Here is a 27,134-nt window from a genome sequence, read left to right on the forward strand (position 1 = left end):
GTATAGAGGAATATTTGAATATTATTTATTTCTCCAAAGGAGGATTCTCATACTTTTCAGCATTTGAGCTACTTTCAAAATGACACCGTGAAAAAGACTTATCTTATTGAAATGTATTGAGCATTCTTTTTACATGTATTAATTTATACTATCCTTCCGGCTGAATGGCTGGTGGTGAAAAGAGAGTGAGGGGCGAGGTATCGAGAACAGTCAGCACACCAGCGCCTGAACCTTAAGTATGTCATCATCTGCATCCACCGGCCGGCTGAGATGGGAAGCTTTGTCGTTGCTCTCATGGCTCTAGGCTTCTTTGCTGTCATGCTTTTTCAGGACAATTTTTTTAAATCTTACCTTATGTTCTTCTTATTGATGCTTACTATATTTTTGTGTATTCTTACCCAATGTAAAATCTTTTACACCCTGATCAGGGGGATGACCACCTGTGAGGCCACTTCTCAAGGTCTCTTATTTTGCTCCTGTTGAGGTTACTCATTTTTTTTCCTCGCCTGCATGTCGGTTTAAGATCAGGGGATGGTGTAATTGTAACCTTTGCAATCCTTTGAGAGATGTTAGACATTTTGTGATTTAGGGCGGTACAAATAAATGTGACTTGACTTCAGAATGAGTACTTTACGTACATCTTCAGCATACGAGCTACTTAAATTATAACAGTCAGAATGATGTACCAAGGCTGACAGTATTTCTCCAACGTGAAAACCTAAATTTGTGTCTCTCTCTTTTTTTTGGGTGATTTTAACAAAATGTCCTTTTGGATGAACCTGACAGATGTATAAAGGATTCTCTCAGTTTCCTGAACTTTTCCAGAGTGGGAGTGCTCTGACTTTTTCAGCATGTGAGCTACTTACAAAATAAAACAATTACAATTAGGTCTTCGCCACAAAAAAGCAAAACATATAATAATCTTCCATTGTATCGAGGATTTTTCGTACATTCTTTAATTTCTCCAGAGCAGGAGCGCTTTGGCTTGTTCTGAATGGGGACCATTTACAAAATGATGTACCCATCACAAAATTTGCAAAACATCTAATCATTTTCAGATGTATTAATGATTCAGTGTGCATTATTAAATTTCTCCAAAGCAGGAGAACTATCACCTTTTCAGTATGTGAGCTATTGCGAAAAGGACTGGATTTTCCACTCACCCAAAAAATTTAAATTAAATTTAATTATATTGGAGGATTATTTGTACATTAATTAATTGATCCGGGCCGGAGAACTATCATTTTTTTCAGGATGTGAGGTTCTGAGCTACCTACAAAAACACAGAAGTGAAATGTTTTACTCGCCACAAAAAAACAAAAATCATCTAATTACTTTACGATGTATCGATGATTAATTGTACATTTTTTCTCTTTTCCAGGATTGCTACGAATTTCAACACATGCGAGCTACTTACAAAACTACACTGACCATGATCTACCCACCACAAAGAATCCTTTTCAAATATAATGAGGATTCTTTTTCCATTCCTTAATATCTCCAGAGAATGAACGCTTGCACTTTTAGAGCACGTAAGCTACTTACAAAATGATCCACCACCACAAAAAGTTAAAAAAATATATATTCAGGATTCTTTTTACGTTCTTGAATTTCTCCATCGCTGTCATGATTACTGATGCGAGGCACCTGTACTGATTGGCTCCCTGTCACTTTTTAAACCCCTGTCTTTCTGTCACCGGTGGTCAGTCCGTCTGCAAACCTCAGCTTACGCTAGGCAAGCTTTTCGACCCTGACTCTCTCCTGTTCTGGCTCCTGCCATTTTCCTGGCTTCGACCCATTTTCTGATCTCGACCATGATTTTTGCTCCCCTGACTTGTTTTTCCCGCTCCCGGCACAGCCTTCGTTCGCCACAGGAATTCCACTTCTGCGTCTGAGCAACCTACTCCCCGCGACCAGCGATCCCTGGATCGTGTGTACAAACCCTTTCCTTCTTCCCAATAAAACTAAGAAAAATGTACGCAAGTGGGTCCTGTCTCCCTTCTGGTTTTGACAATACCATGTAAAAGAAAACTTACTTTTTCAGCACGCGAGCTACTTACATGATGACCGTCAAAATGATCCACCTAACACACAAAAAAACCTATTTCTTTCAAATGTATAGAGAATTCCTTGTGTATTCTTGAATTTATCCAGGGCAGGAGTTTTTCAAGATGCGAGCAACCTACAAAAACACACATGTGAAAAGATCTACCCATGTTGAAAATGCCAAAAATTCTTATTATTCTCAAACATTCTTTACATTTCTGCAGAGCACAAGCAAATCACTTTTCAGCACACGAGTCCTTACAAAATGACAGTCAAAATTGTCCACCCACGACACAATAAAATAATATTTTTTTAAATGTATTAAAGATTCCTTTTACATGCTTTACTTTCTCCAGAGCATGTAACGAGTTGATGATTCTTTTCAATTTTTTTAATTTCTGTAGAGCAGAAGTGCTATCGCATATTCAGCATGCAAGCTACTGACAAAATGACCGAGCCAAATATATCTGCACATCACAAAAATAACCTCATAACGGGGGAGGACAAGGACAGTGCCAAAACATTCCACTTGAGCCCGTCAACCGACCTGCTTCTTGTAATTGAACTACTTTGTTTGCCGTTGCGGCACCAATTTCCACTTATAATTGGCAAACTATTGGCCGTTGGCGCCACCTAAATGGATAGATAGATCAACCGCCGAGCCGTCATCACCGTGTCTGTCCTCATCCATCAAAAGGTGGACGATCGGCTCCCCGGTGGCGGAGGAGAAACCGACAAAACGCGACGAGTCCCTGGAACTTGACATTTGACAAATGAATGGGTGCTCTCGCTTTATCAAGATGTGAGCTACTTACAAAATTATATAGTCAGCCCGATCTGCCTGCCAGAAAAAAAATCAAATTACAGTAGGCCTCCGGGATACGGTGATCCGCCTTACAATGTTTTCACGTTAAGGTGTGGAATACGATATTGTTTGGCCCCTCTCTACGGCATTGTTCCCCACAACACAATGACAAAAATAAATAATTTTGTGTGCACACTAATCTTGTAAAATACAAACATTCGTGTGTTTGATGAGTTACCTCTCCAAGATGCCTATCTGCCATTGGTCGACGACATATAAAATTGCTGGTCTGCTATTGGTTTTCATCAAGGCGTCATAAAAATGCTGATAGGCTATGGTCTAAATTACCTTCCACAACACCTTTCCTTCTTTCAAATCAAAATCGTGTGAACTTCGTACAGAATGTCAGTGATAAAATGTTTGATTTTGGTATTGTGTTTATTCAGATGCTTCTTTGCGGATTTTTTCATTTATTTGTCGGCATTATTGTGTGTTTTGGAGTACGTAAATATTTTACACTGTTGGATTTACAACACTCACGGATGTAAGAGGACCATGGTTACATATCATTATTGAACGTGATGGCTGCAAGATGACTTTGGTGAGCAACCCTGGGTTTATATTTTTCCAGTAACTTGTTTCAGACTGATCTTGATGTTTCTCTGATGAGTCTATTTTTTCATTCAATTCAATTGAAAGTGTTTATTGTCACATGCACAGTAAAGAACCACGTTTCCCTGCACAATGAAATTTTTACTTTGCTGTCTACACAGTTGCCAGCGAAAAATAAAATAGAAACTAAGAAATGGTTGGCATTTCTTGAATCCCAAGAGTTTAACCTTCCTAATGATATGTGGAATGACGCATTTGAACCACGTAATTGCTTCTTTACGAGCCGTCGGAACGTTAAGGTGTTAATAAGTTTGACTGAACTATCCAACTGTTTTGTTGACGTTCCTACTGTAGCACCTTATAGTCCGGTTTGCCTCATGAATGATAAACATAGGACACAAAACTAACTTTGGGGGTCGCGCCGTATAACCCGGTACGCCTCATAGTACTTTAAATATATTTTTTAAAATTACATAGTTAGTCCTTATTGCTAAGAAAAACTCAGGTAACTTGAGGGTTAGTTCAGTCAATTAGATCGGCAATAGGGAAGTAGTACTTACTATATACAATTTTGTTACATTAGTCTGTCTGGGCTACTAGAAGGGTTTTGTCATGCATAAGCATTGGTTACTATCCCCTGATAAGCGGCAATTTCACCCGGCAATCCCCACCTCACAATAGGTTAATGTCATATCACGGGGGTTTGGTGTATTTGGTACAACGACAGCTATACCGCTAATCCGATTTCTAAGATTCTGATCTCTGGGATTAACTCAACAAAGTTTAATTTACCAGAGTTGCAGTCGTCCCCGGCAGATCCATCCTGGCAGATGCAGAACCCGTCTTTGCAGATTCCTTTCTTGCTACAGTTGTTGGCGCAATACACCAGGGAGCAGTCTTCCCCGACGTATCCCGGTTGGCACCGGCATGTGCCGTTGACGCAGGACCCGCGGTCCGAGCAGTCGTTGACGCACCGGCCAACAGTGCAGTCCTGTCCCCCGAAGGCGTCCTCGCAGACGCAGTCCCCTTCCACGCAGATTCCCCGTCCGCCGCAGTCGGCGGGGCAACGAGGCTCTGAACAGTTTTCCCCGGTGAAGTCGCGGTCACAGACGCACTCCCCTTCGATGCAGACCCCCTGGCCCGAGCAGTCGTCGGGGCAACGGGGCTCCGAACAGTTCTTGCCGGTCCAGCCTTCGTCACAGACGCAACTGCAAAGTTCGGGGCTGAAGCTGCCGTGGCCATTGCAACCTGGGAAATAGTCCAAACGACCTGGGGAAACAGTTTTGCACAGATTACGCTTCCATTTCTGGATTCAGTCACTTGCGAACATGATTTAACTGAAAGTTTAGTCCTCTTTTGAAGTACTCTAGAGGGCACTTGAATGATCCAGAAAAAACACTCAAACCCTGTTTAAACCAGTACAACTCCAAACCCATGTCAAGGTGGTCCCTGTGGCAGTGGAGGCACTCAGGGCAGTAACCCCCAAACTGTATAGTGGCTCCAACAGATCAGATTTGATTTATTATTATATTTTCTAATGGGAGCAACCCACCAACACCACAGCAACCAGATCCGCACTGTGTTCGTAGCACAGAAAGTTCTCTCTCCAGCATCTCCACCCTGGTGGCCAACTGCTGCATTGCAACGGTTGCCGAGCATCCGCACGCTGATTTGGGGATGTTGATGCGGTGAGTGAACATCATCTAGAAAAGGGAACAGACATTTTTGAGACGATTATTTTGTAGTTGTCAGGGGAAAAAAATGTAGAAGAAGCAACCTGGCTGTCTGCGTCCAGTGTTTGTTCTGTGTACTCTGTCGGTCCAACTATGTCCGACGGACCCTCCATGGAACTTCTAGAACTGAGCTCAGCGCGGGGACCTTAAGAGGGAAGAATTTCAAATTGTATTTTTTCATCATAATTCACACATATTTACCACATTCTAGTCTTGCAACTTTTTTTAATTAGTATTATCTAAACAATAATGTCTTAAAAAATTGTGAAATATGAAGAAAATGTTGAAAATATGATAAGTTATCAGCCAATACTCAGATTACACTTCTCATTTTTGATATTGTTAATTTGTTTCTAGAAGAGGAACTATTAATTTTCTTATTTAACCAGAACAATACTATTTAAACTAGCAAGGATATTAGACTTCATTTTCCTGGTTTCATTTCATTTGATTTTAAATGTCACTTTCCTTTTTCAAATAATTATTTTTGATAAAATTAACTAAAAATGAAAAAGAGATGAATTATTTGAACTTGACTATTTTCTTTGTAATTTGGCGCTGTTTTATGAAAATTTAAAAAATTACCAACATCTGAAAAGATAAAACTACACTTATTCTCCTATGGAAGGATTTTTCAGATTTTATACAAAAACATTCCACAATTTTTAGTATATATTTTCTCATTATACTAAAGATGTTTTCTAAAATAAATCAGGAAAAATTCTAAATCAGAACATTTATCACATAATTTATTATTTAGAACATTTGACTTGAAAAAAACAGAAAAATCATTTCTCTTTTTTAAAAAGAAAATGTTTATTCTTAAAATACAAGTTTTAAAACCAAAAAGTTATATGTGAAATAACCATAGCGCTTTCTTGAATTTAAACATAAAATACGGAGAAAAAAAATCAAATAACATATTTAAGTATTAAAAAGGCATATATATGAGACAAGAATAACATGTATAAGAATAAAAAAAGACATCTAAAATCAAAATAAAATAGCAAAATCATATTTTAAAATGTTACAAATATCCTTAACAATAAACATTGAATTTAATTAATTTATTTATTTATATATATTTTTTTTAATTTATTTTATTTTTTGGTCCTCTTTGGAAAATTTACTTCGGCTCACAGTACCGGGGAAAACAAATGTTTGCCATCTCACATCTTTATTTTTTATTTTAAGATTTGTATTTTGTCTGAAAATAAATACTCATGGAGGCATTATCATTGATTCTTTTTAAAAACCTAAATATCATAATGGACCCATTTTTTAATATTAAAAATTAAAACCTAACATACTTGGAATATTTTTGTATTAAAAAATTAAATTACTTAAAATTATGTGTAAAATATAAACGTAACATTGCCATTGTCATTATATTGTAATGATTTACACATTTTAATCTTCACAACTCCTTGTAGCAAATGTTGAATTATTTTCATGATTGACATATTTGAGCAAAGTGGACTTATAGAATTTTAGGATCTGAATCAGCCCTGAAAAAGTGTTAGGAGGCCACTAGAGATTGCCAGAGAGCAGCACGGCCGCATTCAGCTCCAGAGCCGCTGGTACACAAAGGCAGATGTTTATCGATCCTTTGGGGTATTTATTCGGGGTGCGAAAATCTAGCTGAAGACACTCGCGGAGGCTTAAAGTAGGACCCAGGAGAGCAAGAACCCTGACCCCTATCATGGTCTCATTCTACAGAAGCACCATCAAGAGCATCTTGACTAGCTGCATCACCGTGTGGTATAGCGCCTCTACTGTGTCGTGCCGAAAGGCCCTGCAGGGCATCGTGAGAACTGCGGAAACGGTCATGGTGTCCCCCTGACTCCTCTCTTGGACATCTACAACTCCTGAATCAACTGGCAAGCCACCAAGAATGCAAATGATCCCACCCACCCATCTCAAAGCCTCATCAACCTGCTGCCGTCTCTAAGAGCCAGAACCAGCAGGCTCAAGGATAGCTTCTTCCATCGGGGCTTTCAGGACTCTGAACTCTCTCCCTGCCCTACCTTCTCCCACCTTAGTGTCATTTTCCAAATGAATGTAAAACAGTTTTATTCGGTTTTGGCTTTATTTTGCACATATTTTTATTCGGAACGTAATTACCTTTTTTTTCAACCAAAAATTTGCTATTCATTGTTGCTGCTATTTTTTTATTTGTATTGTGCTTTATTGTTTGCATGCGGCGAAGGGGATGTAATTTCATCTGGGCTGTATGTTGTGCATGTAGCATATTTGACAATAAAGTTGCAGTTGTAGTTGACATACAACTGTATAACCTTCACAAAAATCAGTTCAGCAAGGTCGGAGCCTTTAATTTACATACAAACACTCACGCACACAATTTGGGATTCATAAAGTAGTTTAGATAAAAGGGATACATTTTGATTAGATAGATAGATTTAATATCAAATTCGAGCCTCTCACCGTCTCCCGGTTGTACTGAGGGATCGAGGTCGAGGCCGCATAGAGATTCTGCCGGCACATTGATGTTGTAGACGTGGTTGAAGATCAATGCTTGCTGCGACGATGTTTGGTTTCCCGATGAGGTGGAAGAGTTCTCTCCGTCCGGGGTTTGTCTCCTCACACGGACTGTCTGAACCAGATTATGGTCTCCGGAGGGGGCAGCAAAAGTTCCTCCCTTCACAGGAAGAAAAACATTGGGTAAGGACATTGCTTATCGTACAGGCTGTCCCCAAAATGTATACAGACTTTGACATTAAGTAACCAATAAACTATTTTTCTATTACAGATTTGATTTTGGAGTAACAGTGGTTGAAACTGGGCTTACGTTCGTACAATAAAAGTTGTGTTCTCAAAAAATTCTGGAAATGTAAAAAAAAAAAAGCTGAAGTGCAAAGATGTGTTGGGTATCTGTGTGTGCTTTATTTTCACATACCGTAAAATTCGGACTGTAAGACGTGACTTTTGCTACAAGATTTAAACCCTGCAGCTTATGCAATGATGCGGGTAATGTATGATTTTTTTCTAATGGCCATCAGGGGCGCCCAATCAGTAAAGGTAAGAGTACAGATGGAATATACGAGTTGAGGAAGATGCATGTTTAATATAACTTCACGAGTCACTACAATATGCCAAGCAAACATATAATATTTCTTGGGATTTAAGATATGAATACGATATTTTAAAATATACTCATCGGAGAAATATCACGATCAGTCTGAATCCCGAAAACTATAAAGCTGGCGTAACTCACGCATTATGTCCCTTGACCTTCAACTTCTTTGAATGTCCGCAAAAATGGCTTTGTTGCATCAAGGATAATCCATAAAATCCAATTGTGTGAAATATTTACTCCAAAACACACATTGTGGACAAATAAACAGAAATCCGCTGAATTTTACAGTAAGTGAAAATAAAAGAAATACATATTTTTCGACCTTTGATTTTTTTTAATAAAAAATTGACATTGGAATAATAGTTCATGTATTTTTGCCTTGTATTCCAGTCATCTATCAATCTATATCTGTCTATATCGATATATACATACATATATATACATATATATATCGGATGGGTCTGGCCTTGATGCGGCGAGGGGGCTTGCGTGTTCCAGTGACCCTGGAGAGCGATACCGTCGGGAGCTTGCTCCTGGTAGGGTCACCCATGGCGGGCCGGTCTCCGGGGTAGGTTCCAGACAAACAAAGACCCCAGCGTGTCGGTACGCTGTGAGGTGGCAGCCCCACCAACCGACTATCCTGCGGAGGGCTAACAACTCACCCAGGAGAAAACCCCCTTTGTTACGAAACTGACCAGAGAAAGAAGCCGGACTGACCAACACGGTAACGGACCCCAGCCTGCCCCCGACCAACGAGTACGGATCGACCTTCGTCGTAGGACCCGTGTCGCCACCTGGAATGTCCAGACACTCCTTCGCCCCGGAGCTGCCACCCTGCTGTCCCGAGAGCTCTGTCGCTATAACATCACCCTGGCAGGGCTCTGTGAAGTACGATGGCAAGGCAATGGTGAAACAACAGCTGGCAACCATTGCTACATCTGGAGTGGCCCCGAGAGTCGGACCGGCCTTTACGGTGTGGCTCTCGCCATTCCAAAAGCCCTCCGGAGGTCCCTCATCAGCTGGACACCAATAAGCGACAGACTACTGTCTGCTCGCTTCCTCCACCATCACGGCAAGATGACAGTGATCGTCGCCTACGCCCCCACTGATGTCGCTGATGAGGATGCGAAGGACGCGTTCTTTGACCAACTCCACCAGGCTGTCGACCAAGCCCCACCACACGATGTCACCATCATCCTCACTGATGCCAACGCCACTCTATCCAGCAATGATCGGCCCCCCGGCTCACCTGTCGGCACCACCTTCGTTGACAGCACAACAAACGACAATGGCAACCGCCTCCTCCTCCTCTGCCACCAAAACAACCTTTGTGTTGCTGACACCTGGTTTCCCCGGAAATGCATCCATCACTGGACGTGGTACAGCCCAGATGGCAGAACCAGGAAGGCATTGGACCACATCCTGATATCACGACGCTGGAAGTCGTTTGTAACCAACTGCCGGGTGTTCAGAGGAGCACAGCTTGGCAACACAGACCATCGTCTGCTGGTGGCCCAGCTCAAGCTAAAGCTCCGAGCCAACCAGCACAAGACTCTGCCTCGCCCCGACTCCTCCCGACTCAGCGACCCCAACATCGCCAGAGACTTCAGTTGCTCCATCCGCCGCACTCTCGATGCCCTGGCTCCTGACAAGCTGACAGACTGGGCGGCCTTCAAGGAAAGTGTCCTCCAGTCTGCTCACAATGTCCTCGGACGCCCGCGATCCTCCCTGAGAAAGCCCTGGATATCAGAGAGGACACTAAACATCATAGACCAGCGGCGTGAGGCCCGGCTCCGAGGCGACCTCACGGAGTATCGGAGACCGAACTGCCTGCGCAATGTGGCCATTGCTGAAGATAGGGAGAGGTTTTGGCAGGCAGAAGCCCAACAGCTTGAGTCCGCGGCCAACAACAACAACATGAGCCGCGTATTCAGTCTACTACGCCAAGCCCGTAGCGGCCCACACATAAAGACAGCCCTGGTAAAAGACTCAGACGGCAACCTCATCATGACAGAAGCCAACTGTCTCGCGCGCTGGAAGGAGCACTTTAGCCTCCTCTTGCAGCACAGCACCATCCCGGCTGATCCCACCCTCCTAGTGGCTGCAAACACAGCACCTCCTAGCGACGCCTGCTGCACAGACCCTGTAACACCCGAGGAAGTGAGAGCTGCTCTGAAGAAGCTGAACACAAAGAAAGCCCCCGGCATCTGTGCTATTACCGGCGAGATGCTCAAGGCCGGCGGTGATGGCATGGTGGAGTGGCTAACCTGCCTATTCAACCAGGTGTGGGAATCGGAGCAGCTGCCCACCGACTGGACCAGAGGAGTCATCATGCCCTTCTGGAAATGCAAGGGTGACAGGCTTGTCTGTGGAAATCACAGAGGTATAACCTTACTCTCCATCCCGGGCAAGGTCTTTACCAGGATCTTGCTCAGCCGTGCCCTTCCAGCAATCAGAAGCTGCCGCCGTCCCCAGCAGGCTGGCTTTATGCCCAACCGCTCCACAACGGACCACATCTCTGCCGTCCGTTTGCTGATAGAGAAGACCCGTGAATTCCGTAAAGATCGCCATCTATATATCGGATTCATTGATCTGAAGGCCGCCTTTGACACCGTCTGCCACTCTTCACTGTGGAACATCCTCCAAGCTCTCGGAGCACCACCCAAGATCATAGCCCTGTTCAAGCTACTCTACAGCAACGCAGAGAGCTGTGTCCGTATCAACGGCTATCTCCAGCGGCGTTCGTCAAGGCTGCGTGGCTGCTCCCGACCTTTTTAATTGCATCATCGACCATCTGATGTTCAGGGTTAGTGAGCGTATCCCCGGAGTGTCTTTCGGCAACTACCACCTGACTGACCTGGAGTATGCTGACGACACCATCATGCTCAGCACTTCCTACAGCCAGCTGAAAGACGCTCTGGGCATTTACAGCGAAGAGGCAGCGCGGCTTGGCCTCCAAGTGAGTTGGACGAAAACCAAGTTCATGTATGTTGGTGATGGACCAGATCCACCTCCCATCCAAATTGGTAGCGACATCGTAGAGCCTGTCAAGAGTTTTGTGTATCTGGGGTCCATGGTGACACACAATGGGGACCTAAAACCAGAGATTCTCCGCAGAAGAGCCCTGGCAGCATCTGCTCTGCAGTCTCTCTGGAAACCACTCTGGCGGCACCAGACCATCGCACGCAAGACGAAGCTCCGCATTTACAACCTCGCCGTACTCTCTATCCTGCTTTATGGCTCAGAAACATGGCCCCTGAACGACACCCTGGCCACAAGAATCGACGGTTTTGATAGCAGGGCTCTCAGAACCATCGAGAACATCAGGTGGCCCCAACGAGTCTCCAATAAAGAGCTTAGAGCCCGCACGTGCCAGCCCCGAGCATCTTCCTTGGTCGCACAACGCCGCACCCGCTGGTTTGGCCATGTCCTTCGTCTACCACCAGACCATCCGACACGAGCCATTCTCCAGTTTGACCCAAAGGCAGCAGGCTGGAGACGACCACGAGGGAAACCCCGCACTCGATGGCTCGACGTCGTTGCGGGCGACCTCCAACAACACGGAATTGCTGTAGAGGATGCAGAACAGCTGGCACAAGACCGCCAGCATTGGAAAAACCTGGTTCATCTGGTCGGCTCAACGCACAGGGACGGGACCCCCCGACCTTCGCTGGAGCAATAATGAATCAATAATCAATATATATATATGTATATATATATATATATATATATATATATATACTGAATAGAATTTTTTTTTGTACCACTAGGAGGAACTAAATATTACACACTGTCCTCTTAGAGGATATGAATGGAATTTGGATCATTGGTATTTTTTTTTTCACAATTTCTGGCTTAAAGTCATGATTACAGCCTTGCGGGTGCAAGTATGCGCACGGTTCCTTCTTTTTTCATCTTCCTTAAAGTTCAGGTTGGCATTTGGACTGTACCTCAGGAAGGCTTCATTATTTTCACCATTTTCATGCTACAATCGCAAAAAAAAAGAAGAAAAAAATGGGGGAATGTCACTCTCCAGCACTGCCCCAGCCTCCATTCCTAGAACTCATTGTGTTCTCCCTTGAACAGTTTTGATGAAGATAAAAGCAGATGGGTGCAGTGAAATAGGCATACGGTTTCTTTGATCTCAGTTGGATAATGTTAAGAAATACTAAATAGGAAAAATATCAAACTTTCAACTTTTTAATGACACCTCAACGTTATTTAAATGTTTGGTCCGATGTTTAATGAGTACCTGGAGAGCCATCACTAGAGCAAAAGCCAGGATCCATCCCGGTGTCTCCATGGTGAACTGGTGGCGCTTCGGGGTGAACAGCATGCTGGGAATAAAGCACTCACCTCTTACTCCTGCAGAGAAACCAAAGCCAAACTGTGAAATCGTGCAGCGGAAAATCAATGTGAAAAAACTTCGAGCTAAGTTGACGCTTATGAGAATTTACTCTGATCATTGCGGATAGAATAACTACAAGATGTTACAACCAGACGCAGAATACGTTGGAATACCAACTGGTTTTAACTGAACAAAACTGGAAAGTAGGAGGGCATAGGGAACAAACTTCCACTTGGATAGAATACCTACATAATGTTCCAATACCGACATCTCTTAGAGAGCAAAAGACAAAAGTAAGACAATACCAAAAACATTCACACATATAAATGAGCATGACAGCAAAATGTAATATAATGCAGGCACCAATGTTCCCTCTACTTTTCCACGGGTCTGAGCGTTCACACAAAGTCGGTGAGCAACGCTTAAAACAACAGTGAGCAACAGCAACCCCAAGTGTGGCAACTAAATCATTATCAAAACTGTATTTAATCAAAATTTTTTGTGGAAGTACAATCTTGGCAACAAGATTGACTTGGTATGATTGGAAATTATTTGAATGCAACATAAACCTTTTCATCTTTTTCACGTTTTTTTTAATTCCTTTAAAAAAATATATCATTGTTTTTATTTTTTCCTAGCTGTTACTTTTTTCTTTTTGTTCTCTATTTACTTTTTTCCTTTGTTTCTTTCTTTTCTTTTTTTCTGGCTTTTTCCTGAATATTTCCTTCTTTTTTCGGTTCCTTTTGTCTCTTTTTTTCTCAGATTTTCACTACTTTTTCATTTTGGTATTTTTTTATTTCTTTTTTGTTCTATTCCCCCTTCCTTTAAGTCATTTTGTACATAATGTTTGGTCATATAGGGATGAAAGAAGCAAAAACACTTGGATTTATTTAGACACTTAAACGCCTATTATTGTTCGAGAGTTTTAAAGAAGTAACAATTAAAATCAACAGCAAGTAATATGCCAGTTTATGATTTAATGCTGTGTCTTTTCAGCAACTTATTGCTAAATATTTTTTCAATAAATTTGTTTGTAATGTAAATGTTTTTGGTGTTTCAGTTTCGGTTTCTGGCCAAGTATGACCCGTTATGTGTTTCGGCTCAGAATGCTCATTTCAATGCATCCCTGGTAAAGATGGTCAATATTTCCTGTTGCATCTGCTTACGGTCCAACATTTGACAGTTAGCCATGTAATATATTCTTGTTTTTGTTACATGTTCAGATAAAGCTAGTTAGTGTGCCTGGCACAACACATGAGAACTTTGGTCCTGCAGGGCCCCAGTTCTAACATTCCCAACTTGCTCTTTTTCTCCTCAGAAAATATGAACTTGTTAGCAGGCTGACAAAAGCATGAAATCACCTGCATATGAGTAGTGCAGTGGTTCCCAAGCAGTGGGGCGTGTTCCCCTGGGGGATGCATGCAGTCATCAAGGCGGCGTGGGAACCATTGAGATCAGGGATTTTTAAAAAAAAACGTTTTATTAATTTGCACCTTTACTACACTAGGGTGCAGTGTAAAGCTGTGTATTGCAAAATGTGTGGATTCGTTCATACTGTCTTTGATTTAAAAAATAAGAATTTTGGTGATCTGTTTGCATGCATTCTTATTTGTTGATTTTGTGTTATTCCACTTTCAGTATATTGTTTGAGGATTTTTATTTTGTTTTTGTTTTTGAATTTCAGATGAACTTTAAATATTTTCTGTTACAATTAATGAAGCTATTCTGTGTTGTAAGTTGGTCCATATTACTTTTTAATTATCTTATGTGTTATCAGCATACAGTGTTATGCAGCTGACAGCGATGTAATTAAAATAGTTTTATAAACAAATTCTTCTCGAGGGGAGAGGGTGGGGGTAAGTCTGAGAGGATTTCTTCTTCCAGGGTAGGCCTGGCAGAAAATAATTGAGAAGCACTGGAATAAAGATACCTCAAAAACCAGGTAGCGAGCAGCCCTCGACAAAGTGCCCTGGTCTGCACCAGAGTTATGATATAATCATGAGATGTAATATTAGACTACTAACTAGTTTTACTTGAACAAAACATGAAAGTAAGAAAAGCAGGATATGTTGGATCTATATTTAAACATTTGATCTCTGTTGCTCAGGCAGAGAGCTGATAGAAGGGATTTTAGGTTTTGAGCCGTAATCTTTTCTCCGTTCAGTCGGGAGGTGAAAGAAGGATGACGTGAAAAAGCCTCGGAGTGAAAGTTATCTTCTCTTCTCCTTTCGGAGAAGACGAGACAAAAAATGGAGTCAGTCCGGACATGACAATGCGAGCGACTGACAAGATAAGGCTTTGCAATATTATCTATACCAACACGAGTATTGGATTGTCGGGAATGTCACAAAAACAGGAAGTGAGGATTGTTGAAGCAGGAGAAGATAAGAAAAAATATTTGAAAAATAAAATCAACAAATGTGCGGTTATGTGTTGATGTCTGTTGCACTACCGAGCATGATCATTGGGGGCACCATGGCAACTCTTGGCAGAAATTGAGTACTGTAAAATTCTACCGAGATCCATTATCCACCCCCAGAGCGCATTTTTATGAGGCACTATGTGGACTTCGCTTGGATGGCCGCGATCCATTATCCCCAATCTTAAACTGCAGCGAGCAGGGACTTGCAGAAGGGACCTTTGGTCAGGAGGGGTGTTAATCTCAACATGCAATAACAAAAGACCAAGTTGGTTACACCCGGGGTGGCTGAAAATAATCAACAGATGGAGTTGGTCAGAGCTGGTTAGAGTGGTTCAAGTTAAAGGCATAAGCCGACTAAGCGGCTGTTTAGGGCACGACAACAACTAGGGGGACCCCAAGAGTGGTTGACTTTTTGGGGGGCCAACTTTGCCCCCATTGACTCTGTGTGTCCACTCAAAAATACCTCTACAGAAATACAACAAAAATACTACACAATAACAAAACTAACTACTAAAGGAAAACTATGTCACAAAATACTATTACAGAGTTATTTACTACAAAAATACTGAAAGAGACCACGACAGTAATACCACAAAAATACTGAAATAAATATGACAAAAATACTACTATGGAAATACTACAAAAAAAAACTACAGAAATACTACGAAAATACTGCTTTGGAAATACATCAATTATACTTTTACTGAAATACTACAAAAATCTACAACAGAAATATTACTACAAAATATCACTACAGGATTACAACGGAATTACTGCAAACTACACCTATAGTGATACTACAAAAATTCTAAAGAAATATCACAAAAACACAACAAAAACAAACCTACAGTAACACTGTACCAAAAAATACTACAGAAATACTACAGATAAACAACAAACATTCTTATATGGAAATACTAAAAAATACAACAAAAGTACTACAGAAATACTAAAAAATACAACTACGGAAATCCTACATAAAAATTACCTCAATGATACAACAAAATTAGTACAAAAATAAAACTACTGTTACACTACAAAAAAACCTACAAAAAAAAACCTACAGTAATACTTCAAAACTAAATAACAAATGAAGTGCTTAAAACAGGGACTTCATATACTATTTTACTCTAATTGTGATCGTTTCAAAACCAATTTGATGAAAGTAATCTATTTAAAACGAAGTATAACATGTCACGTGAGGGCCCCGACTCCAAATACTGTATTTGCCCACCCCTGGAGTAGAACATGGAATGACTTCTAGCAGGTATGCAAATGGACAAGAAATGGAGGGCCCCAAATCAAATTTTGCTTAGGGCCCCGTAAAAAATATACAATAACACCTTAAGAATTGTTAGTTTTTTACCTGGACAATATAATAAAATGATGCTTAAAATAACCTTTATATTTTACTGAAAAAGTATTTAAAATTGGTTATATAAGTAAAATAATTCCTAAAAAAAATACAATAATCTAACTTTTTAATGGGGATGATTTAGTAAAATTTTCTATCAATATAGTAAAATAAAAAAAATATTCCTGAAATGAGCAATTACTGAGCTTTTCTTGTTTAAAATTTGAAAATATTTATTTATGTATTTAATTTTTCAAATATTTTTTTTCTGTTGGATCGGATTTTTATTGGTCATGAAATCACTGATCCAGATCTAAATGTTTTGGTCTTGTTATTAGTAGGTAAAAATAGCCAAAGATCTATTGCGTTCATTCTCATCTTGTTCTTTCATTCTGATGTCTCTCTTCACCTTCCATTTTTACGAGTAGCTCTTCCCCTACCATTTAAAACAAAAAGCACCTCTAAAAATACAACTCTTACTCCAAACAGCAGAAGGAGTCTCTGTCAAGGTTAAAACTTGAGTTTGTATTAAAGTAAAGAAAGAAACACTTTGAGTCTGAGATTGGTTTTGGGTAGCCCTTTCATTGGAGGCGCATCCCACCTGAGCTTTCCCCTAGATCTGGTTCCAAGATCGTCTCAGAGAGAAAAGACACCCATCTGATATCTACTAGCCCATCTATTCAAAACAATACATCTGATTGACTTAAACAAAATCACATGATTAAAGGGAGCGATATAATGCTTGTCGCTACATAGCGTGCGATCACAATAAATGAACACTAAGAAAAGAAACATAATAACAATGCGTTACTGTAAAATCAAGGGAGTAAAGCAAGGGGAGGCAAGCTTGTGACCAGACTTCCCGGCACTAAAGTGAAGGACATCTTGATTAATAGTTAGCGGGCCCCAAGATGATACAATTGTTGTAAGAATACAAACAGCAACTGGATATAATTTTTGACTTCGTTAAGGCACTTTTGAGGATAAAATCATACAAAGGCACAAACTATAATCAAACTATAATTTCCCTTATAGTCTCATCTAATTTTTTTCTGACGGTCCCACCAAAAGAAAAAAAAAGAAATCCTGTCTGCTGCATGACGAAGCAGTCCAAGCGGACACATCAAATACATGTACATGACAATTTTGACAGAAATAGATGCGTTCCCCGAGATCTCATTTACGACACTTGCAGTCAAAAGGAGGACATTTATGAAGCATCTGCAAAACCCCCCACAATCCATCTGCCATGTTAATCTCTGCAGCTCCTGCAGATGCCAGGCCCTAGTGATGCCCTAGAAGGAGAATGATAAGACCTCAAGTGCTGTTTCTAACACACACAGCCCGTCGGATGATTTAATCTTAGTCCCTAGCTCAAGTTATGAATTTGTTTTAATGGATAAAAAACAAATGCTCTTACTCCCTGCTAGGGAGTGTTAAAGAGCTAAAGTCCAGTTTGGTTTAATGTTAAAGACAATATTGTGCAGTATTTTCTCAGCTTCGGTTGGCCCAGCCTTGTATTTGGATCAGATGTTATTGTGATACCCTCATAGAAAGTCCTCAAAAAAAGTGGGAGAATTTTTTTTTTTTTAAGAATAAGCACTTTATTTTGAAAAGTATTGAACACAATTTATACTGTTTTATATATTCATTAACAAGGTTGAAAACCAATGAGAATTGAGCGTATTGCTGCTGTGTGTGGGCATGTGGACAGGAACCTTTGTGAAGTCCAGGATCACCGGGGTGCTTTACGCCAAAAAGTGTGGTTCACGAAGCCTCATTCCGACAAACAATCTCTTTGTTTTACGGAAACCCTGTGGGTGAGGCCAAGGCCACTTTAAATCAATACATCATAACCAGAGGTGGGTAGTAATGGAGTACAATTACTATGTTACATTTAGTTTAAGTTTTGGGAAGTTTTGTACTTCTAGGAGTATTTTTAAATCCCTTTACTTTTATTTTTACTTGAATACATTTGTGAAGAAAACAAGGATACTTTTATTCCACTACATTTGGCAAAATTGAAACGGTTACTTAATAAAGATAAGTACACGTCTATCTGTCTCCGCTTGGGCCCATTTATTTTGACGCAGAACTCTGGCCGGACAAAAATGAACTACTGTTAGGTTTAAACTTTACTAGATAGTCAAAATACAGAGAGAATACATCAATGGATTTTGAACTTTCAAGGAGGACAGGGAGAGAAGCATCAAGATAAGAGAATTCCATCACGGTTCCAAAGCCGTCATTTGATCGAATCTTCAAGGTTACAAAAATCAGATTAGCCCTACGGAGTGAGAAAATAGAAGAACATCAACATTTTTGGTGCTTTGCATTTATTTCCGCGAAAAAGGAACTGCGCTTGTGCGGCCAAGAACGATTATCCCCAAGTCCACATTGCTGCAAGCAGGTACTAGCACAAGCACATTTGTCAAAAAACGTGTAATTCCAGACTTAAATGAAGTGCACAGTTTATGGCCACAGAGGGGAGCAAATTTGTGTTATAGGACAGTTTTTTGCTGTCATTTCTGCCCAAAATAAATTGCACTGGTGCGGCTGCGATCCATTAACCCCAAACACATATTGCTGCCAGTGGGGACCAAAAGAGCAGAGGAAGTTCTCCAATTTGGTTCTCCATTTTGTCAAATGTCCTCTTTTCAAATCCCCACTGTTCTTCCCCCACTCCCCTTCCCTCCAAGTTCCCCCTTTCATTTTTCATTATCTGCCGGCGTCATATTCATCAGCCTCCTTCGTTTTCCTGTGATGGCTTTTCATTTTTCTCTTACCGGCAGGATTTTCACTTTCCGTGGAAGTCTTTTTATTCCCACTCACTTTGATACACAAGTTCAAAGGGAAGGTGGGTGGTGGGCGAGGTGGGGAGGAGTTCATATCCCATTTGTTTTATTCATCGTTTTTCAATTTTTCTTCTGACAGCAGGCCTGTTATCCCCACTTTAGTGACCCCCCTCACAGGTAACCTACATCTAGCTCAAAACTGAACCCAAACCGAAGCCCAAGCCCTCGTTGCCGTGGCGATTACTCGTCCGTCATTTCCATGGCTCCCGGCCAATTGCTTCCTCTTTTAAGGCCGGTGTTCATTAATTGGTGCCGCCGCTGGAAAAGTCAAAGGTTGCACCAGGCAAAGATTTTCTTCTAAATCAAACAGTGCAGACAATTAATAAATGGGCAAACTATAGCCATTTTATTGGATTACAGACGATGAAAGAAAATAGTAGAGAAAAATTGCTGCAATGACAATCTTTCCCAAATGCATACTGAGACTTGTGCAAACTGAACGGTTAACTGTATTTATTTGTGTATTTTTTCCATTTACCTAAAACAGAACTCAAAGTTTGAGTAGGCATTCTACATGAAGTTTTACTGTACTTGTGCAATGTGTCATGATTACTGATGCGAGGCACCTGTGCCCGCTCCTTTGGCGCCAACTGCCTCGGATTCTGATTGGCTCCCTGTCACTATTTAAAACCCTGTCTTTCTGTCACCTGTCGTCAGTCCGTCTGCGAACCTCAGTTTACGCTAGGCAAGCTTTTCGACCCTGACTCACTCCTGTTTTGGCTCCCGTCTGTTTCCAGGTTTCGACCAGTTTTCTGATCTCGACCATGTTTTTGCCTCTCCTGTCCCGGCTACTGACCTGTTTTTTTCCGCTACCGACACCATCAACGCTCGCCACGGAAGTACCACTTCTGCGTTCAGAGCAACCTGCTCCCCGCGACCAGCGATCACCGGATCTTGTGCGCAATCCTTTCCCTTCTTCCCGATAAAACTGAGAGAAAGGAACGCAAGTAGCTCCTGTCTCTGTTCTGGTCTTGACACAATGATTGACCACATATAACAAAACATTGGATGCAACATTAATTGAATTCATCCTACAGCGGTGAGAAGGCCAAATTGTAAACACTAGACCACCAGAGATATAGATAACATTTGAAAGGGCATTCACTTTTATTCCATTATCAAACTATTTGTCTCTCGTACCATGACCTTAGTCATGTTGGAGAACGGAGAAAACAGTAAGTCATCCTGAAATACATAAATAAATGCAAAACAACACGATGATAAATAAGACTTTGATGAACAAGAAATAAATACATTGTCAATTGTATGTTTTTTTGGGGGTTTTCATCGTCAACAGCATGTGTCACTTCCAATGCTTAGTATTAACAGATACGGAAATTATACGGTACAGTGAGCATTTTGGTGCATGAGTAGAACCCATCAAGCATTAAATGTATAATTGACCAGCCGGGCTTTTCTTTTGACTTTCTTGTTTTGTTCAGTTAGAGCAAGTTTGTCTTTTATCATGAGTTGCCTTTCCTTTTTACGTTTTGTTCAGTTACAGCCGGTTATTATGCCGGCATTCTATTTCATATGTCTCGTTTTCATAGAATTATTTTCTCTCCACATGGCCAAATGTTTCTTGTGGCATCTTACTTTCATGTCGCATACTGTTAGAACTGTGTAATGTATCAACATATATCAGCTCTATCTGTGAGAGCGTATGTTCCCTGTGTTCTCTTTATTTATTGTTGTGTGGAGTTTGAATTAGTCAGAAGGCAAAGATATTTCACGTTGTCCTTCTTTCATATTTTTTTGTGTTATAGCTAGTGTTTCATCATAACCTGCATTTTCCTAATTCTATGTTTTGTTTGGTCAGAGACAGTGTTTCATTATATCCTGCATTGTTTTTTCCCCCTCACACAATGTTCAGTTAGAACTAGTTAGTGTTTCATTATATGCTGTGTTGTCTTCCTTTTACCTTTTGTTCAGTTAAAACGAGATAGTGTGCCCGCATTATAATTTATGGTATCGTGTGGCGCTGTGAGAGGTCACCCATCTTCCACCCTGAAGAAGAAATCTGGCCTCCTCTTCCTAGTCCGTGTGTAAACATACTATACTGCATCTCCAGTGCGATAAGAACTTTTTATGAACAAATTCAACTTACGTTCAACTTACAAACGATGGGAAAGTACCTCGTTCTTACGTGCGGCAGCATCTGTATCATCTTACTGTCATGTCTTGTTCTAACTAAAACACAGTGGGAAGACAATATAGGGAACACTCCTATGTGGATAGAGTAACTACATAATGTTCCAACCCTTTTTACATCTGTTAGAACTGATTGGTATTCAAATATACCCCACGTCCAATGTTCCCTCTAATTTTCCAGGGGTCTGAGCGTTCAAACAAAGTTGGTAAGCAACGCTTGAAACAACAGTGAGCAACCATAATCCCAAGTGTGGCAAGATAATTAATTATCAAACATGTCCAAAACTCAAGTTACATTTTGCTGAGTTTCCGGCAATGCAAAATTATTTTTCACTTTTGAATGAATTGACTCATGTGCGATTGCAAAGGTTGTACGGCCTACAAACGTCGTTTGTTCTTATAATTCTTTTACAAGATATCCATTTCTTTTTATTTCCTGATATATTTTGTCGCATAATATCAACATTTTGGGGGCTTTAGTCGGTTGTAAGATACAGAACTGTATTTAATCACATTTTTTAGTGGAAGTACAATGTTGGCAACAAGATTCACTTGATATAATTGGAAATTATTTGAATGCAACACAAACTTTTTATTCTTTTTTCTGTGTTTTTTTCTACTTTTTAAAAAAATTCCTTTAAAAAAAATCTCATAGTGTTTATTTTTTCCGAGCTGTTACTTTTTTCTTTTTGTTCTCTATTTACTTTTTTCCCACATTTCTTTCTTTTCTTTTTTTCTGGCTTTTTTCTAAAATTTTCCTTCTTTTTTTCTCTTCCTTTTGTTTCTTTTTTTCTCAGCTTTTCACTACTTTTTCATTTTGGTATTCTTTTCTTTTTTGTTCTATTCCCCTCTTCCCTTAAGTCATTTTGTGCATAATTTTACTTAATATTTGGTCATGTTGGGATTAAAGAAGCAAAAACAACCTGAAGAGCCGTTTAGGACCCGAAAGAGCCTGTTCCTTTTAGTGAGCCGAGCCGAAGAAGCCGGTTCTCGACATACTCTACTAACTTTACTCAACTTCGTTCGGCTTCAAAATACCGCATTTAGGACACAACGTCAGGGGATCTGTGTATTTTTACCTTCATGCACTATAACTTTGACTCAAGTCGCTTCTTAATTAGTAATTTTGAGCCCTCATCTTTGTGCGCTGGCTAGATTTTCTTGTGCGCCGAGAATGTGCGAGCAGTGCGCAATTGCGCACGCGCGCAGCTTAGAGGGAACACTGCCCACGTCTTCATGTTGTTTTAAGTTAGACCTAAGTAGTGTTTCAACATTATCTACCAAGGTTTTGTAGTTAAGCCTATGTTCAAGTAGCTTTTACGTCTTTAAGTTCTGAATATTCTAGCAAGGTTTGTTTTTCTGTTTGTATACTGTACATCATCCGATATTGATTCATTTCCTGTAAATAAATAATTTTCAAAAATCTTGTTTAGATGCCCCGGCCACGCCAGATCGTGACACTGCCTAGTGGTAATGGGAATACAAAAATGAAATCTAAACAGCAAAAATCCTTGAAAATGAAAAAATGTGGAGCCTGCCGCCTTTTAAAGAAGAAGACAAAAAAGGGCAAAGGTACAACGTAAGTCCTCTAAGTTCAAGCACTTACAAGTTGGAGAGAATTGATTTTTTTTTTCCCCTCTGTGAACTGTCTGCTGCGACTGAATCGCCGCTGGCCTTTTATTTGTTCTCCACAATTGGTAGCCCACGGACGATTTATCTTCCATTTTAGAACTGGACAGAGCTGGGGGGGATATAATAACGTTGAAGATATCTAACAATGCCAAATATGTAGAGAAATGGAATTCAACAAAGGAGACGAATCAGATTCACTGTAGAGGCCTGATGTCCATTTTCTTCAGAAATCTTAACTCTGTTATCAAAAATGGGGTGTTTTTTTCATTTTTCAGAAATATAGAGTAATATGTGGCTACTCCACACCTTTTTTAGAAGACGGGTGGGGGCTGTTGTCGGGGGAGTCCTAGTTCGGCGTGAATTTGTTTTCTAGTCAAGTCAAGTTACAGTTATTTGTTTAGCCCTTAATCACCAAAGTGTCTCAAAGGACTGCACAGTATTACAATGACACCATCGCCTGATCTTAAACCAACACATGGACGTTCATCTTTTGTCTTCTTTTTCTCAAAAAAAGTGTGTTTCTCGCACTCCTCCAAGAGTCGCCATCGCAACAGGCAAAAGTGTCAAAACACTTCTGCTAAACTGAAAGTTAGGTTGTCTTCTAGGTCTCAGCCAAGATTACACAATCTAAGGGCTGTGAGGGGTCGAACTATCTCTTTTGCTCAACTGTTTTTCCAGGCGAACCCAAAGAGGACCAAACTACACTAATCTTCGACCATGTGGTACAAATTGGTGCAATGATTGTGTTCTAACTGATCAGGTTAAGGCTCAATTGCATTCATTCGTCTTTCACCTATCCACTTCCATTAGGGTTTGTAGGATTGTGGACATTTATTAACAAAACCATGACCAAAGTACCAAACAAACAAATGGTTACAAAGCAACTAACAGAATGCCCAAATTAGAAACCAAAAAAAAAAACCTAACCTGGAACTGGATAATGAATGGAGATAAGTGACAACAAAAAACAGAAACAAACAAAAACAAACATAGCCTGGTGGTAGAAGTAAAAATGACAGTGACCTGACCAGGATGGCAATGGCCAACAAAATGAAAAATGACACAAAGACCTGACAACGTTTGACGTCCAAAATGTCCTTTTAAAGGGTTCTGGATAATTTGGGACAGGTATCCCAAGATTTGTCCACGGTTCCACACCTGATTTGGGCTCTCTGTTGGAAGTAAGCCTACTAAATCCCAACGCTTCCTCTTGTTTATCCATCTTCTGCCACCTTCCACCTCTTTTGTGAGTTCAAGAGAACAATTCCTCTAAGAATTAGGGACATGCTATTTTTTTTTCCAATTAGGAACAGAACGTGTAGTGTTTCTCCCCACAATCATGCAGATATGTTTCCAAATATTCCATTCGCCATGAAACTCGAGGAATCAACTTTCAAAGTAAACAGTTTGATCTCATATCCCCTAGAGCTGTGACGTCATCGGATGACAACGAGAACCAAAACAATAGATAGATAGATAGATAGATAGATAGATACTTTATTCATCCCCGAAGGGAAATTCACTTTTCCAGCAGCATCCCTAAGCTGAGAACAATCAAAAATAACTGAGAACAATCGAAAATAACACGGGAGCTGCTGGAGTGGCTGCCATTCGTGACGGCGCCGGAGAAACGATTCAATTTGAATCATGTACAAACAAACAAACAATTGAATCATGTACGATTCAATCTGAATAGCCCGGTCGTTAAAAAACAGACGGCGATTCTAGTGATCAGCAAATACATAGAGCTTTTCCCGCTTGGAGTCATTAGAACTTTGCTTACCGTGAACAGTGTGTGTTCCTTTTTTGCCTTCCTCTCCACATAGGCATGTGACTTTTCTTTTCTTGTTTTTCATCGCGTTATTTGCAATTAATAAAAATGTGTCCAGATAGCTCCCAGTTAGCCTTCGGGCTCCCAAAGGCTTCGAGTATTGTTTGGTCTAGGTTAGTCCCGTAAGCAGTTGGCTAACTGGCTTGCCCGCTGTCCTCATTGTTTTTTTTCTTGGCAGTGTTCGTGTTTGTTGCTGGTAAAAAAAAAATGTTGGCTCGTGGTTATCATGGCTGCTTACTGCGTGTTTTCGTCCAGCCAACCTCCTGTTTTTCCGCAGATCGGTCCCGATTACCCATTTTTAGCAGCTAGCGAGCCAGCAGTATCCTAGCTCTTTGTTATTTTTGCCAGTTCGCCCTATTTTGGCTGCTCGCCATTTGTTGCACCATTGCTGAACCAACCTGCGACAAAACGCCCAGGCATTTTCCACAAAAAAAAAAAAAAAAAAAAAAACTTGGCTGAAAACACTCAAAACCTTTTCAACCAGTTAACATGTAAACCAATAGGATGACTGGCTTGCTCGGGTGCTAGTGTGCTTCACATGATGTCAGAGCTCAGGAAGTCAAGGACGAGACAGACCGTCTTTTAAATCCACTATCTCTGGAAATAATTTGAATATACTGATGACATAAATGTAGAAATTATGAAAAAAACATGTTTTAGAATTTGGGTATCCCTTTAATTTCACTTACTTCAGGACAGGGACATTAGACCTAATTACAACAATAAAGTCAGACATTCTTTTTGTGTTATTTTTCTTTTTACGTGTATTTCCTCGAAAGCAATGTCTCGTAAAAAATGTTCACCATGTTGTTATGAATGACAATAAAGACTATTTTAATTCTAATTGTAGGATTTTGCTTGCAATAGAGTATACCCAGATAAAGACTGCACTTTTGTAATACTTCGTTTTCTCCTTTTCTTCATTCACAGCGCTCTCTGTAGTAATTTACGTTTCATAATAAAACGGACACATAAAATTGGTTCATCCCCTAACACAAGTGCTTTCAGGGAACGTGGTTAGGGAAAAGCTAGGGGATTCCTAAGGTGTCACATTGAAAAGGGGGCCTGTGTCTGTCACTCTTTCACTTCACGATTTGTGAATATTTGGACCTTCAACAAAAAAGCAGACATCAAACTACTTCAAAATAGAATTAGCCGGTCACTTACTAAGTGAAAGTCGCCAGGACGTTGTTCACCTTTAAGTACTAACACCTTTGCTGTACTGTGTTTTCTAAGTTAAACCTAATAGGATAGAAAAAAAACTGTTCAATTGGTTTATTTCCTCACTGTCATGTCCAGCATGGTCGCCGTGGCGACCGGCTGGCCCCGCCCCCTGGGCACCGGCTGGAGCAGATCGTCTAATTTGCGTGTGGGCTTCTTAAGGGTGGGTTGTGGGTATAGCGGGTTGCTGGTTCATTGCATTTTCTGTTCTGTTTTGCTCTGTCCTGTTTTGTTTGATTCGGAGGAAACCTGTGTTTGCACATTTTGAGTAAAAGCCTGTTTTGTGAGTATCCCTAGTCTTAGTTCCTGTTTGCCTGTAAGCCTGTTGTTGTTTTGTTTTGTCCCTGAGTGTTGGACGACTTTTGTTTCCTTAATAAAAGTATCTGATTGTTAACGCGAATGAGTTCTCCCTTCCTGCCTCCTGCCTCCGATCCGGTCCGGTCCTCGTGACACTCACAAGATTTCTTCTACCTGGTCGGTAATGCCAAGAAGGCATGGCTAGGGAGAAGCTAAGGCGATCCCAGTCTGTCTTGGTGAAAAGGGTGCTTGTGTCACTCACTCTTCAAATCTTACTCTTTGCTTTTCGGAGAATCTGGACTTTCTTACCCTTATTGTAAAAGTGCTTTCCTAGAGTAAGGGAGAAAATTGAGGGGAAGAGATAGTTATAGGATTAAGACAAAATGTCATAGTCATAGCTTGTAAATATATATGGTTCTGACAGCTGTGTTTTTCTACAGTATTTCTTGGATTAGCTTATTTCAGCTTTTTGTAGATATCTTTTTTCTCTTTACTTATTAATTAGTCCTTGCATTTTCAGGCACTGCCCATCCCAAATTTCAAATTGATGATTTTAGTCAAACTCATTAAAGTCGCTTAGTTGGCGGGATTATCTCGGACTGAAATCTTTGTTCTCCTTTTTTTCAATCGGCCCAAAAAAGTGAGTTTGTTCATCTTAAAGGACTAACACAATTGCTGAACTGAGTTTTTCCAAGATAACACAATGACTGAATGAAACCAGTTCATTCAA

At 40.5% G+C, this 27,134-nt stretch overlaps 1 protein-coding gene across 2 annotated transcripts in view; it reads right to left on the reverse strand.

Annotated features, from left to right (window-relative positions):
* The window catches only part of tnr (tenascin R (restrictin, janusin)), a 230,878-nt gene that overhangs the window by 84,777 nt on the left and 118,967 nt on the right, over nucleotides 1-27,134 (reverse strand). For both annotated transcript variants that reach the window (XM_088345721.1, XM_088345730.1), the window contains exons 4-8: nucleotides 12,546-12,658; nucleotides 7,642-7,855; nucleotides 5,241-5,341; nucleotides 5,016-5,166; nucleotides 4,256-4,732 (exon numbers count right to left, since the gene is read on the reverse strand). In XM_088345721.1, coding sequence (XP_088201847.1) covers nucleotides 4,256-4,732; nucleotides 5,016-5,166; nucleotides 5,241-5,341; nucleotides 7,642-7,855; nucleotides 12,546-12,629 — 1,027 coding nt within the window. In that variant the 5' untranslated portion in view covers nucleotides 12,630-12,658. The remainder of the gene's footprint in view (nucleotides 1-4,255; nucleotides 4,733-5,015; nucleotides 5,167-5,240; nucleotides 5,342-7,641; nucleotides 7,856-12,545; nucleotides 12,659-27,134) is intronic.

This window comes from Urocampus carinirostris, chromosome 1 (genome assembly GCF_059441175.1).
Source record: "Urocampus carinirostris isolate Australia breed hairy pipefish chromosome 1, RoL_Ucar_1.0, whole genome shotgun sequence".
In the NCBI taxonomy this organism is placed as follows: Eukaryota; Metazoa; Chordata; class Actinopteri; order Syngnathiformes; family Syngnathidae; genus Urocampus; species Urocampus carinirostris.